Source organism: Mesoplodon bidens (assembly GCF_964165515.1).
Source record: "Mesoplodon bidens genome assembly, chromosome: 15".
Lineage (NCBI taxonomy): Eukaryota > Metazoa > Chordata > Mammalia > Artiodactyla > Ziphiidae > Mesoplodon > Mesoplodon bidens.
In genome coordinates this window covers 49156232-49169831 of record NC_138171.1, presented here as the reverse complement: position 1 = coordinate 49169831, position 13600 = coordinate 49156232, and the positions used below count along the sequence as shown (strand labels likewise).

The 13600-nt window shown below is 47.0% G+C and overlaps 1 protein-coding gene across 6 annotated transcripts in view; it reads left to right on the top strand.

The window, feature by feature from the left end:
* The window catches only part of SCNN1B (sodium channel epithelial 1 subunit beta), an 80923-nt gene that overhangs the window by 44226 nt on the left and 23097 nt on the right, over positions 1-13600 (top strand). For all 6 annotated transcript variants that reach the window (XR_014017656.1, XR_014017657.1, XM_081257000.1 and 3 more), the window contains exons 2-4: positions 900-1218; positions 3595-3871; positions 11041-11231. Coding sequence is in view for 4 of the 6 variants with exons in the window: in XM_081257001.1 (XP_081113127.1) it covers positions 900-1218; positions 3595-3871; positions 11041-11231 (787 nt within the window). In the remaining 2 variants the exon portion in view is untranslated. The remainder of the gene's footprint in view (positions 1-899; positions 1219-3594; positions 3872-11040; positions 11232-13600) is intronic.

The window sequence follows — 13600 nt, the reverse complement described above, 5'->3', positions numbered from 1 at the left end:
TGGGGACTGTTATCCCCATTTTACAAGATGAGGAAACTGAGGCACTGAGAAAGTGAATTGCTCAAAGTCACAGAGCCGAGATTCAAAGCCAGACATTTCGCTCCAGAGTCCGCATTCTTTTTTTTTTTTTTTTTTTTTTTTTTGCGGTACGCGGGCCTCTCACTGTTGTGGCCTCTCCCGTGGCGGAGCACAGGCTCCGGACATGCAGGCTCAGTGGCCATGGCTCACGGGCCTAGCTGCTCCACGGCATACGGGATCTTCCCAGACCGGGGCACGAACCCGTGTCCCCTGCATCGGCAGGCGGACTCGCAACCACTGTGCCACCAGGGAAGCCCTCAGAGTCCGCATTCTTAACCACTGCCCTCTACTGCCTCTGGGTACTCAGGGTCCTTCCTATCACATTTTGTTACCATTTGGTTGACCTCTGTCTCAGCACTCACAGCTAGTAATAATGGTAGCTAACATATTGAGCACTTAGCCTGTGCTAGGCACTGTACTTGGCACTTTTTATGTTTCACCTAATTTCACCCTCTCGGCAATTCTATAAAAACTAGGTACAGTTGTCCCCGTTTTGCACACGGAGAACCTGAGGAGTTAAGAGTTTAAGTAACTTGTCCACTAAGCTGGAAGTTCTCAGAGGGAAGAAACCTTGTCCATTTTGCTCATCATTGAGTCCAGAGGGGCTAATTCAGTGCCTGGCATACAGTAGGCACTCAATAAGTGCTTTGGGGTTGGTTGGATGGATGGATGATAAATGGCAAGAGGGAAGGAAGGAAGGGAGGGAGGGATAGAAAGAGGGCCTTCCTGTCCCCAGTGCCCATGCTCTGGCCATGACTGGGAGATCCTGGAATGGGAGGCTGTTGTGGTATCTGAAGTGACTGTCCCGGGTGTATCTGCAGGAGCCACGATGCACATAAAGAAGTACCTGCTCAAGTGCCTGCACCGGCTGCAGAAGGGCCCCGGCTACACATACAAGGAGTTGCTGGTGTGGTACTGTGACAACACCAACACCCATGGCCCCAAACGCATCATCTGCGAGGGACCCAAGAAGAAGGCCATGTGGTTCGTGCTCACCCTGCTCTTTGCCTCCCTCGTCTGCTGGCAATGGGGTGTCTTCATCAGGACCTACCTGAGCTGGGAGGTCAGCGTCTCCCTCTCCATCGGCTTCAAGGCTATGGACTTTCCCGCCGTCACCGTCTGCAACACCAGCCCCTTCCGGTAGGTGGTCCCTGGAGCGCGGCTGGTCTCAGCGGGGCTGCATTTCTTATTTTTTTTCCCTTCCTTCCAGCTTTCCTTCCTTCTTTCCCTTTTTCCCCTTTCTCTCTTTCTCTTTCTTTCTTTGCTTTCATCCCTTTGTAGCAAGTAAGATTCAAAATTCATAAACCTCCTAGGCTTAAAAAGAACCTCAAAAAATACCTGGCAGTCCCTGCCTTCAGGCATGCCAGTGCCTATTTATTGATTCAATGTGTATTTATTGAGCACCTACTATTGCCAGGAACTGTTCTAGGCACCAGGAATACATCAGTAACTAAAACAACATGCCTGCCCTCATCACAGCCTACCAGAGAAAACAGACATTAATCTTTTTTTCCCATAAATATTGAATTCATTGTAATTGTGAGGATTAAAAAATATATATAGCAACCATACATTGAGTGCTTAAGAAACACCAGGCAGCGTGTTGAGTGTTCTTTGGGTAATTCATGTCATTCTAATCCACACAATCACCCTAGGGGTGGGCACTGCTATAGTAGCCCCAATTCATAGGTCAGGAAATGGAGGTTCAGAGAAGTGAGGGAACTTGCCCAGAGACACACAGTGAGCAACTGTAGAATTTGAATCCAGGCCTGATCTGACTCCAGAGCTGCCACTGTTTAACCACTTGATGGTAAGGCCTAGGAAGGGGACACCCAAGGACACCCAACCTAGTCAGGGTTGAGGAAAGGCAGAGGGTCAGTCAGAGAAAAATGCCCCGAGGAATGAGTAGAAGTTAGCCAGGCAGAGTGAAGAGAATGCCCCAAGTGGAGGACACAGCACATGCAAAGGTCCTGGGGTGAGACAGAGCTTGGTGCATTCAAGGACTTGACAAAAGGGCCAGCATGTCTGAGTCTCAGGGAACGTTCTTGTCCAAAAGAAGGTCCTGGAAGGGAATTCATATTTCCTGATTACATTTCCAGCTATCAGAAAGTCACTTCTTTCTAGTAATAGGGCTGCTCTTCCTTGCTTGGGTGGTCTTTGAAGCTACGTGAGAAAACTCTTAATAATTATAATAACACACCCTGCTTTATAAGCATCACCTAACTGAATCCTCCAAAAGCCCTCTAGGGTAAATATTTCAACCCCCCCCCCATTTTGTAGATGAGAAAACAGAGCCTCAGAGAGGTTAACCTACCCAAAGTCACACATATTAAGTGGCATGCCGGAATTCAAACCCAGAGCCCATGAATTCCAACACAGGATTTACCAAGCTCAACAGCAGCTGTGGACATCTAGGCTGTAATAGCAGCCCCTACCCTGCAGCCCGCCATCTACCCAATCCTCCTCTCCCTGTGTGCACAGAGGCAGCTGGTCTGATGCTCAGGGTACAGGTTGTATTGGCATCTGAGGCTGGTGTCAGCTCTAGCTGGTGTACTCCTTCATACCAGGACTTGGGCCTGTGTCCAGGGTTTAGTGCTGTCTCCTGCAGGAAGTCCTCCAGCCAGAGCTGATACACACCACCCTAGAGACCACACTCTGGGGCAAGATCTTGGATAAATTGGGTTTTGGAATGACTGGGGTGCAGGGCCTGGGGCCCCCACCCAGGGCCTGGTGGGAACACCCACTGGTGTGGACACATTTCTGCCAGACTGACTGGTCACCATTTCCAATATGGGAGCCTCAGGGGCTGAGAGAAGATCCTGGATCCCAGCCCCACAGTCCCATCTGCCTTCTCCCTCCTGAAACTGGCTCCTGTTCCCCAAATTGCTGCTGGAGAATTAGGACCTCAGGATCACAGACCTGCCCCTCCCCCAACATTCTCTATCCCTCCTGGCAGGGAGAAGTCAGAGCCCCGTGCCTACACAGCACACCTACTGGAGCCCACCAAACCCAGGTTCCAGTCTCAGCTCTGCGGCCTCATCAGTGGGATAAGCTCAGGAAATCATAGCAACTCCCAGAGTTTCTTTATCCATATGTGGGGATGATTATAGAATTGTGGCAAAGATTAAATAAAAAGATGTAGGAAGCACCTAGCGCCTGGCACATGGTAAGTGATCAATAACTGTGAGCTCTTAGGATTCTTTCCCACTAGCCTGTGAATTTCATACAGAAAAAGACCCATTCTGTCTTGTTTGCCATAATATCTTCTGTGCCTTGCACAGTACTTGGCACATAGTAGATGCTCACCAAATACTGGGTGAATGAATGAATGAGCAGGTGGGTGGAAGGATGCATGGACGCATGGGTGGGTAGATAGAGAGGTGGGTGCTTGGGGTGGAGGAGCATTCTTCTCACATGTGGTGGCAGCCATACTGGAGTAGGAGGGGATCCCAGACTACAGTCGTTCTGCTTTGAAGCTGCCTCTTGCCTCCCTGACTTGCCCTCTCTCCCACACAGGTACTCCAAAGTCAAGCATTTGCTGAAGGACCTGGATGAACTGATGGAGGCAGTCCTAGAGAGGATCCTGGGTCCTGAGCTCAGCCATGTCAACACCACCAGGGTCCTGAACCTCACCATCTGGAACCACATGCCCCTGGTCTTTATCAATGAGCAGAACCCCCATCACCCGGTGGTTCTTGACCTCTTTGAGGACAACTACAATGGCTCAGCAAGCAGCAGCCCAGCACCAGGAAGGACCTGCAGTGCCCGCGGATGCAAAGTAGCCATGAGACTAGTAAGTGGGGCCCAGGCACAGGTCAAACAATGGGTCCTAACTAGTGAGGCTGATGGGAGTTTCTTTCTTTAAATAATCTGGGTCTTGCTGGGGGAAAAACAGGCTGGAGCCAGTGCCTATTTTGTATGTTTACAGTGCTTTTTTAAAATTAGAAATAGTTGATATGTTAGTCAAGACACTTTTGGATGCCAGTGACCCAGCTCAAACTAGCTTAAGCAAAGCAGGGAATTCCTTGGTTCACAAAATGAGAAGTCCAGGGGTGTATTAAGTTGAGATGTGGCTGGATCCAGGCGTTCAGATGCTGTCATCAGGAGTCCATCTCTCTCCACCTAGGTTCATCTTTTCTCTCAGTTGACTTTGCTCTCTGGCTGGCTCTCTCCACATGGAAGACTCTGGCAATGCCAGACATACATCCCACAGGCTTAGCACTCTTCCCAGAAATGAAGCTCTTCTTTCCTAATTGCCTCAGTGAAAGTCCTGAGACTGATCATCAGGTCACATGCTCACCCCTAAACCAATCACTGTGAGCTGGAGGACAGGCTTTCATGATTGGCCAGTCCTGGGTCATATACCCTGGAGCTGAGGATGACATCAGCCTTTATCAGACCACATGGACTGAGTCAGGGGGAAGGGGTGGCTTCCTGAAGGAGGAATTAAGTCTTTTTTTTTTTTTAACATCTTTATTGGACTATAATTGCTTTACAATGGTGTGTTAGTTTCTGCTTTATAACAAAGTGAATCAGCTATACATATAAATATATCCCCATGTCTCCTCCCTCTTGTGTCTCCCTCCCACCCTTCCTACCCCACCCCACTAGGTGGTCACAAAGCACTGAGCTGATCTCCCTGTGCTATGTGGCTGCTTCCCACTAGCTATCTGTTTTACATTTGATAGTGTATATATGTCCATGCCACTCTCTCACTTCGTCCCAGCTTACCCTTCCCCCTCCCCGTGTCCTCAAGTCCATTCTCTCTGTCTGTGTCCTTATTCCTGTCCTGCCCCTAGTTTCTTCAGAACCTTTTTTTTTTTTTTTGGTTCCATATATATGTGTTCGCATACGGTATTTGCTTTTCTCTTTCTGTCTTACTTCACTCTGTATGACAGTCTCTAGACCCATCCACCTCACTACAAATAACTCAATTTCGTTTCTTTTTATGGCTGAGTAACATTCCATTGTATATATGTGCCACATCTTCTTTATCCATTCATCTGTCGATGGACACTTAGGTTGCTTCCATGTCCTGGCTATTGTAAATAGAGCTGCAGTAAACATTGTGGTACATGACTCTTTTTGAATTATGGTTTTCTCAGGGTATATGCCCCGTAGTGGGATTGCTGGGTCGTATGGTAGTTCTATTTTTAGTTTTTTAAGGAACCTCCATACTGTTCTCCATAGTGGCTGTATCAATTAACATTCCCACCAACAGTGCAGGTGGGTTCCCTTTTCTCCACACCTTCTCCAGCATTTATTGTTTGTAGATTTTTTGATGATGGCCATTCTGACCGGTGTGAGGTGATACCTCATTGTAGTTTTGATTTGCATTTCTCTAATGATTAGTGATGTTGAGCATACTTTCATGTGTTTGTTTGCAATCTGTATATCTTCTTTGGAGAAATGTCTATTTAGATCTTCTGCACATTTTTAGATTGGGTTGTTTGGTTTTTTGATATTGAGCTGCATGAGCTGCATGTAAATTTGGAGATTAATCCTTTGTCAGTTGCTTCGTTTGCAAACATTTTCTCGCATTCTGAGGGTTGTCTTTTTGTCTTGTTTATGGTTTCCTTTGCTGTGCAAAAGCTTTTAAGTTTCATTAGGTCCCATTTGTTTATTTTTGTTTTTATTTCCATTTCTCTAGGAGGTGGGTCAAAAAGGATCTTGCTGTGATTTATGTCAAGGAGTGTTCTGTCTATGTTTACCTCTAAGAGTTTTATAGTGTCTGGCCTTACATTTAGGTCTTTAATCCATTTTGAGTTTATTTTTGTGTATGATGTTAGGGAGTGTTCTAATTTCATTCTTTTACATGTAGCTGTCCAGTTTTCCCAGCACCACTTACTGAAGAGGCTGTCTTTTCTCCATTGTATATTCTTGCCTCCTTTACCAAAGATAAGGTGACCATATGTGTGTGGGTTTATCTCTGGACTTTCTCTCCTGTTCCATAGATCTATATTTCTGTTTTTGTGCCAGTACCATACTGTCTTGATTACTGTAGCTTTGTAGTATAGTATGAAGTCAGGGAACCTGATTTCTCCAGCTCCGTTTTTCTTTCTCAGGATTGCTTTGGCTATTTGGGGTCTTTTGTGTTTCCATACAAATTGTGAAATTTTTTGTTCTAGTTCTGTGAAAAATGCCATTGGTAGTTTGATAGGGATTGCACTGAATCTGTAGATTGCTTTGGGTAGTATAGTCATTTTCACAATGTTGATTCTTCCAATCCAAGAACATGGTACATCTCTCCATCTGTTTGTATCACATCTTTAATTTCTTTCATCAGTGTCTTATAGTTTTCTGCATACAGGTCTTCTGTCTCCTTAGGTAAAACATTCCTAGGTATTTTATTCTTTTTTGTTGCAATGGTAAATAGGAGTGTTTACTTAATTTCTCTTTCAGATTTTTCATCATTAGTGTATAGGAATGCAAGAGATTTCTGTGCATTAATTTTATATCCTGCCAGTTTACCAAATTCATTGATTAGCTCTAGTAGTTTTCTGGTAGCATCTTTGGGATTCTCTATGTATAGTATCATGTCATCTGCAAACAGTGACAGCTTTACTTCTTCTTTTCCGATTTGGATTCCTTTTATTTCCTTTTCTTCTCTGATTGCTGTGGCTAAAACTTCCAAAACTATGTTGAATACTAGTGGTGAGAGTGGGCAACCTTGTCTTGTTCCTGATCTTAGTGGAAATGGTTTCAGTTTTTCACTACTGAGAACAATGTTGGCTGTGGGTTTGTCATATATGACCTTTATTATGTTGAGGTAATTTCCCTCTATGCCTACTTTCTGGAAAGTTTTTATCATAAATGGGTGTTGAATTTTGTCAAAAGCTTTTTCTGCATCTATTGAGATGATCATATGGTTTTTCTCCTTCAATTTGTTAATATGGTTTATCACATTGATTGATCTGCATATATTGAAGAATTCTTGCATTCCTGGGATAAAGCCCACTTGATCATGGTGTATGATCCTTTTAATGTGCTGTTGGATTCTGTTTGCTAGTATTTTGTTGAGGATTTTTGCATCTATGTTCATCAGTGATATTGGTCTGTAGTTTTCTTTTTTGGTGACATCTTTGGTTTTGGTATCAGGGTGATGGTGGCCTTGTAGAATGAGTTTGGGAGTGTTCCTCCCTCTGCTATATTTTGGAAGAGTTTGAGAAGGATAGGTGTTAGCTCTTCTCTAAATGTTTGATAGAATTCGTCTGTGAAGCCATCTGGTCCTGGGCTTTTGTTTGTTGGAAGATTTTTAATCACAGTTTCAATTTCAGTGCTTGTGATTGGTCTGTTTATATTTTCTATTTCTCTCTGGTTCAGTCTCGGGAGGTTGTGCTTTTCTAAGAATTTGTCCATTTCTTCCAGGTTGTTCATTTTTTTGGCATATAGTTGCTTGTAGTAATCTCTCATGATCCTTTGTATTTCTGCAGTGTCAGCTGTTACTTCTCCTTTTTCATTTCTAATTCTATTGATTTGAGTCTCCTCCCTTTTTTTCTTGATGAGTCTGGCTAGTGGTTTATCAATTTTTTTCATCTTCTCAAAGAACCAGCTTTTAGTTTTATTGATCTTAGCTATTGTTTCCTTCATTTCTTTTTCATTTATTTCTGATCTTATTTTTATGATTTCTTTCCTTCTGCTAACTTTGGGGGTTTTTTGTTCTTCTTTCTCTGATTGCTTTAAGTGAAGGCTTAGGTTGTTTATTTGAGATGTTTCTTGTTTCTTGAGGTAGGATTGTATTGCTATAAACTTCCCTCTTAGAACTGCTTTTGCTGCATCCCATAGGTTTTGGGTCATTGTGTTTTCATTGTCATTTGTTTCTAGGTATTTTTTGATTTCCTCTTTGACTTCTTCAGTGATCTCTTGGTTATTTAGTAGTGTATTGTTTAGCCTCCATGTGTTTGTATTTTTCACAGATTTTTTCCTGTAATTGATATCTAGTCTCATAGCGTTGTGGTCGGAAAAGATACTTGATGTGTTTTCAATTTTCTTAAATTTACCAAGGCTTGATTTGTGACCTAAGATGTGATCTATCCTGGAGAATTTTCCATGAGCACTTGGGAAGAAAGTGTATTCTGTTGTTTTTGGATGGAATGTCCTATAAATATCAATTAAGTCCATCTTGTTTAATGTATCATTTAAAGCTTGTGTTTCCTTATTTATTTTCATTTTGGATGATCTGTCCATTGGTGAAAGTGGGGTGTTAAAGTCCCCTACTATGATTGTATTACTGTCACTTTGCCCTTTTATGGCTGTTAGCATTTGCCTTATGTATTGAGGTGCTCCTATGTTGGGTGCATAAATATTTACAACTATTATATCTTCTTCTTGGATTGATCCCTTGATCATTATGTAGTGTCCTTATTTGTCTCTTGTAATAGTCTTTATTTTAAAGTCTGTTTTGTCTGATATGAGAATTGCTACTCCAGCTTTCTTTTGATTTCCATTTGCATGGAATATCTTTTTCCATCCCCTCACTTTTAGTCTGTATGTGTATCTAGGTCTGAAATGGGTCTCTTGTAGATAGCATATATACAGGTCTTGCTTTTGTATCCATTCAGCCAGTGTGTCTTTTGGTTGTGGCATTTAATCCATTTACATTTAAGGTAGTTATCGATATGTGTGTTCCTATTACCATTTTCTTAATTGTTTTGGGTTTGTTATTGTAGGTCTTTTCCTTCTTTTGTGTTTCCTGCCTAGAGAAGTTCCTTTAGCATTTGTTGTAAAGCTGGTTTGGTGGTGCTGAATTCTCTTAGCCTAACCCTAGGATGAATGGTAAAAGCAAAGCTTTTGGGAAATATGAGGTCTTCTACCAACATTCAGTAGATGTTCTATAGGGGCTGTTTCACATGTAGATGTATTTTTTTTTTTTTTTTTTTTTGCGATAAGCAGGCTTCTCACTGTTGTGGCCTCTCCCGTTGCGGAGCACAGGCTCCGGACGCGCAGGCTCTGCGGCCATGGCTCACAGGCCCAGCTGCTCTGCGGCATGTGGGATCCTCCCGGACTGGGGCACGAACCCGTGTCCCCTGCCTCGGCAGGCAGACTCTCAACCACTGCGCCACTAGGGAAGCCCTAGATGTATTTTTTATGTATTTGTGAGGAGGAAGGTGATCTCCACGTCTTACTCCTCTGTCATCTTGAAGCTACGGCTGTTATTTTTGACAGAAGAGCATTCAAAGTCTTTGCTGATAAATAGTGCTTGTAGTAGTACAACTGAAACAGCAGAAATGCAGAACTTGTCAACGTTTAAAGTGCCAAAATCATGTTCTTATTGATCCTACTCATTAGTCTGCAGTGCTGACTTAGTTGTCTTTTGAAAGTAACCCAGCTGGTTTCATCTTTTTTGGTAAGAACATAATCTTGTTTTCTGTGAACAAAAAGATATTTCTCAGCCAACAGCGGCAGCAATGAGGAATTAAGTCTTATTATCAAAAGACAGAGGCATAAATATCGGACAGGTGAAAAACCACAGCTATGCAATACAGTCATTGCCAAAGCATAACTGGGATGCTGGGATGCCCGCAAACCAGCAGTAGGAAGAAGGTTCCCTGTCTGTGCCCTGGATCCCCTGGGAGCTCTGTAACTGCTCAGATCTCTGGGCCCCATTCTGGAGAATCTGAATGGGCAGTTCTGGGCCCAGACCCAGGAATCTGTCTTGTTAATAGGCTCCATGTTGATTCTGATGATCAGCCTTGTTCGGAGACCCAGGCTGGGGCTAGACACTCCCCAGAAGGAGGCCACTGCCTCCCGTGCCCCCGATGTGGTCAGGACTTCCACAACCCAACCCCCCCACCACTTCTCCACACAAACCAGCAAACAGCACGAGGCTCCAGAGGCCCAGTGCCCGCTCTGACCCAATGCCCTACTACTTTTTGGTGCAGTTAGGGGGCTTCCTGTGTCCATTTCCTCATCTGTAAAGCAGGTGTGGTCCTGGTGGCTGCACCAGCTCTCAGGGTCAGGCCCCACGTGTGTGTGTGAGTGCATGTTGTGTGGGTGTGTAAGTGGGCTGGGGACCTCAGTGTCTTCATGATGATGGGGCAGGGCTGCTGTGAGAATTGATGAGATAATAGAAGTAAAGCCCTGAGTTGGGAATTCCCTGGCAGTCCAGTGGTTAGGACTCTGAGCTTCCCCTGCAGGGGACCCAGGTTCCATCCGCGGTCAGGGAACTAAGATCCTGCAAGGTATGGGCGTGGCCAAAAAAAAAAAGTCCTGAGCACAGAGCCCAGGACAGAGTGAGTCCATATATATATATATAAATTTATTTATTTATTTGTTTGTTTTTGGCTGCGTTGGGTCTTTGTTGCTGCATGTGGACTTTCTTCTAGTTGCAGCGAGTGGGGGCTACTCTTCGTTGCGTTGTGCAGGCTTCTCATTGCGGTGGCTTCTCTTGTTGTGGAGCATGGGCTCTAGGTGCGCGGGCTTCAGTAGTTGTGGCACGTGGGCTCAGTAGTTGTGGCTCACAGGCTCTAGAGCTCAGGCTCAGTAGTTGTGGCGCACGGACTTAGTTGCTCCGCGGCATGTGGGATCTTCCCGGACCGGGGCTCAAACCTGTGTCCCCTGCATTGGCAGGCGGATTCTTAACCATTGCACCACCAGGGAAGTCCCAAGAGTGACTCTTAAGTAGTATCATCTCCCTGAGGTGAGATGAGGACCTCCAGGAACTGTCCTGAGGACAGCGCCCCATGCCGGCCTGGAGAGGGCTGTCTCAGAACTAAGGAGAAGCTTCTCCCTCAGGCCTCCTGGGTTCCCACCAGGAGGACCAATAGAGGCAGAGTGGCCAAGGCTGGAGGGTCAGGGCCTGGTCTGTCCTGTGTCTATAGGTGACCTGGGCTTCATGGTGGAGGGGCCTGCACCCCTCTGTAGGCTCTGGAAGGGCAGCTGGCAGCGCCCTCGCCGCCCTGGCCTTCGGGGCAGAGGCCTGGCAGCAGCCCCCACCCACAGGAACCCCTCTTGCCCCCGCAGTGCAGCCACAATGGGACCACGTGCAATTTCCGGAACTTCAGCAGCGCCACCCAGGCCGTGACGGAGTGGTACACCCTGCAGGCCACCAACATCTTCGCACAGGTTCCAAACCAGGAGCTGGTGGCCATGGGCTACCCCGCCGAGCAGCTGATCCTGGCCTGCCTCTTCGGGGCGGAACCCTGCAACTACAGGTAAGAGCCGCCGGGCCCCCTGCAGCCAGGGTCCACATCCCGGTCCACATCCCGGTCCACACCCCTGCTTGGCCACTCAGCCTGCACCACAGTTGTCTGTGCCCAGGTGTCTTTGGTTTTCTGGGGGCAGAGCCTGAGACAGGGATGCGCTGAAGGCCCCATCACGTACTGAGGGAATCGCTTTAGGAAAAGTCTGCAGGAAAGAAGACTGAGCTAAGGGAGGCTGTGGCCACAGGTGACGTCTAGGCCTGACCTGATCCACGGGGAGCGTAAACCGCACCACAGAGCTGACCTCCCTTAAGCGGAGGTCGGGGGCGGGGGCGTGGGAGCAGCCCCTTGTACATGCCCCCATCAGTTACTCACTGGCTCTGTGCCACCCCCAGGAGGGTGGGCCGGGGTCTCCTAATTTCCCAGGCAAGGTGGAGGGAGAAGGGGCGGCTGTGAGCTGTTAGCCTCCAATACCCCACAGCTGGGGATCTGTGCAGGTACCCCAGCATCTACTGCCCTCGGTTTTCTCATCCCTAAGACAGGAACAATAACCATATCCACTTCCTAGAGTTCCTGTGAAGAGTAAATGAAGTGGGGACTTCCCTGGCAGTCCAGTGGTTGAGACTTCGCACTTCCATGGCAGGGGGTGCGGCATTCGATCCCTGGTCGGGGAACTAAGATCCCACATGCTGTGTGGCCAAAAAACAAACAAACAAACAAAATTTTTACCCTTCCCCCTCCCCATATCCTCAAGTCCATTCTCTAGTAGGTCTGTGTCTTTAAGCTGTGACAAAGTGAGAGAGTGGCATTAACATATATACACTACTAAACGTAAAATAGATAGCCAGTGGGAAGCAGCCGCATGGCACAGGGAGATCAGCTCAGTGCTCTGTGACCGCCTAGAGGGATGGGATAGGGAGGGTGGGAGGGAGGGAGACGCAAGAGGGAAGAGATATGGGAACATATGTATACGTATAGCTGATTCGCTTTGTTTTAAAGCAGAAACTAACACACTATTGTAAAGCAATTATACTCCAATAAAATGTTAAAAAAATATATGAAAGGAATTCATAGTGACAAAAGTACATTATGCAGATAACTTCCCCCCCAAAAAATTTTTTTTAGGAAAAAAAAAAAAGTAAATGAAGTGGCTCATGTCAGCACTTAGGGCCTGGAAGTCTTCGCTGTAAACACCTTTTTCCCAAACAACCCCCAATGTTGAAAAGATGGCAGAATGAGGGCAGGGTCAACCCCAAAAGCCTGTGTCCCCTTAAAAATGGCCCACAGATCTCCCCCTCCTTCCCCTCCCCAGCTTCTGACCATCCAGACCCTGGGCCTGAGAGCCAAGCTCTGTCCCCGAATTGGGGCGGCCGTCAGAGGGCTGCAGGTCGGCTGGCGGGTCATGGGGGAAAGGAGGGGCTGGCTACAGGCAGAGCTGCTGAAGCCCCAGCACCCCCTCCTGGCTTCCTGGCCAGGCCTCTGGGTGAGGGGGACCACACCACCTGGGTCCCACCCCGGGCTTCAGCCAGTCCTGTTTCCCAGAGGCGCTGGCATCTTCCTGGCCTGGGGCTTCAAATTCCCACACTTAAGGCCTCTGGAGAAAGGGGTGTTTTGCTGAGTCTTGCTGCTTTGGATGAGTGACAGGCTAGTGGTTTCACCCTCCCAGGGACTGTGGCCTCAGCCCAACTCAGTCAACTCGTACACCTTCAGGGACCTCTGTTGAGAATCTGCTGACAGCTGTGGACCCTCTGTCCCCCCAAACGCACAGGCACTCAAAAGGCAGGCGTTTCATAGGCTGTGTCACGGAATCCAGGCCCACTGAGGAGGCAGCGCTGCACATTTGGTCCATTGTGAGAATCAGAAAAGGCCAGTCCTACAGGTAGAAGAGCTACGTGATGACTCCCTGCTGATGGCACACATCCTGGCTGGTTGGTTACAGGCTGGATTCCAGCCCTCTCTCTGGGCCAGGGCACTTGGTTCAGAGCACACCTGCCCAACCATTCCTGGCAGCCCTGCCTGAAGGTTGTTGGTACGCAATGGACTAGTGCTGTGCCCACAAGTTCATCTTTCACCCTCTCAGCTAAAAGAGGGAGATGTAATACTGTAATTGCAAATATATGGCCCATCTGCTCAGTCAGAATATGTCCTGAAGTGCAAGTGAGTTGGGACAGTGGGTTCAAGTAGCATCCACTGGGATCTGCTGTCAGGTTCCTGATGCCTGAAGCGTGAGCATCTCCCACTGAGCAGGATCCCAGTGCTCGAAGGTGTGCGTTCTGCACACAGCACGGCCTCTAAACTGAGCCAGCTGTTTCCAGGCCTGATCCAGGGCCAGAGGCAACCTGGGGATGACCTGCTTGTTGCCAAGATGGCGCCCTCCAAAA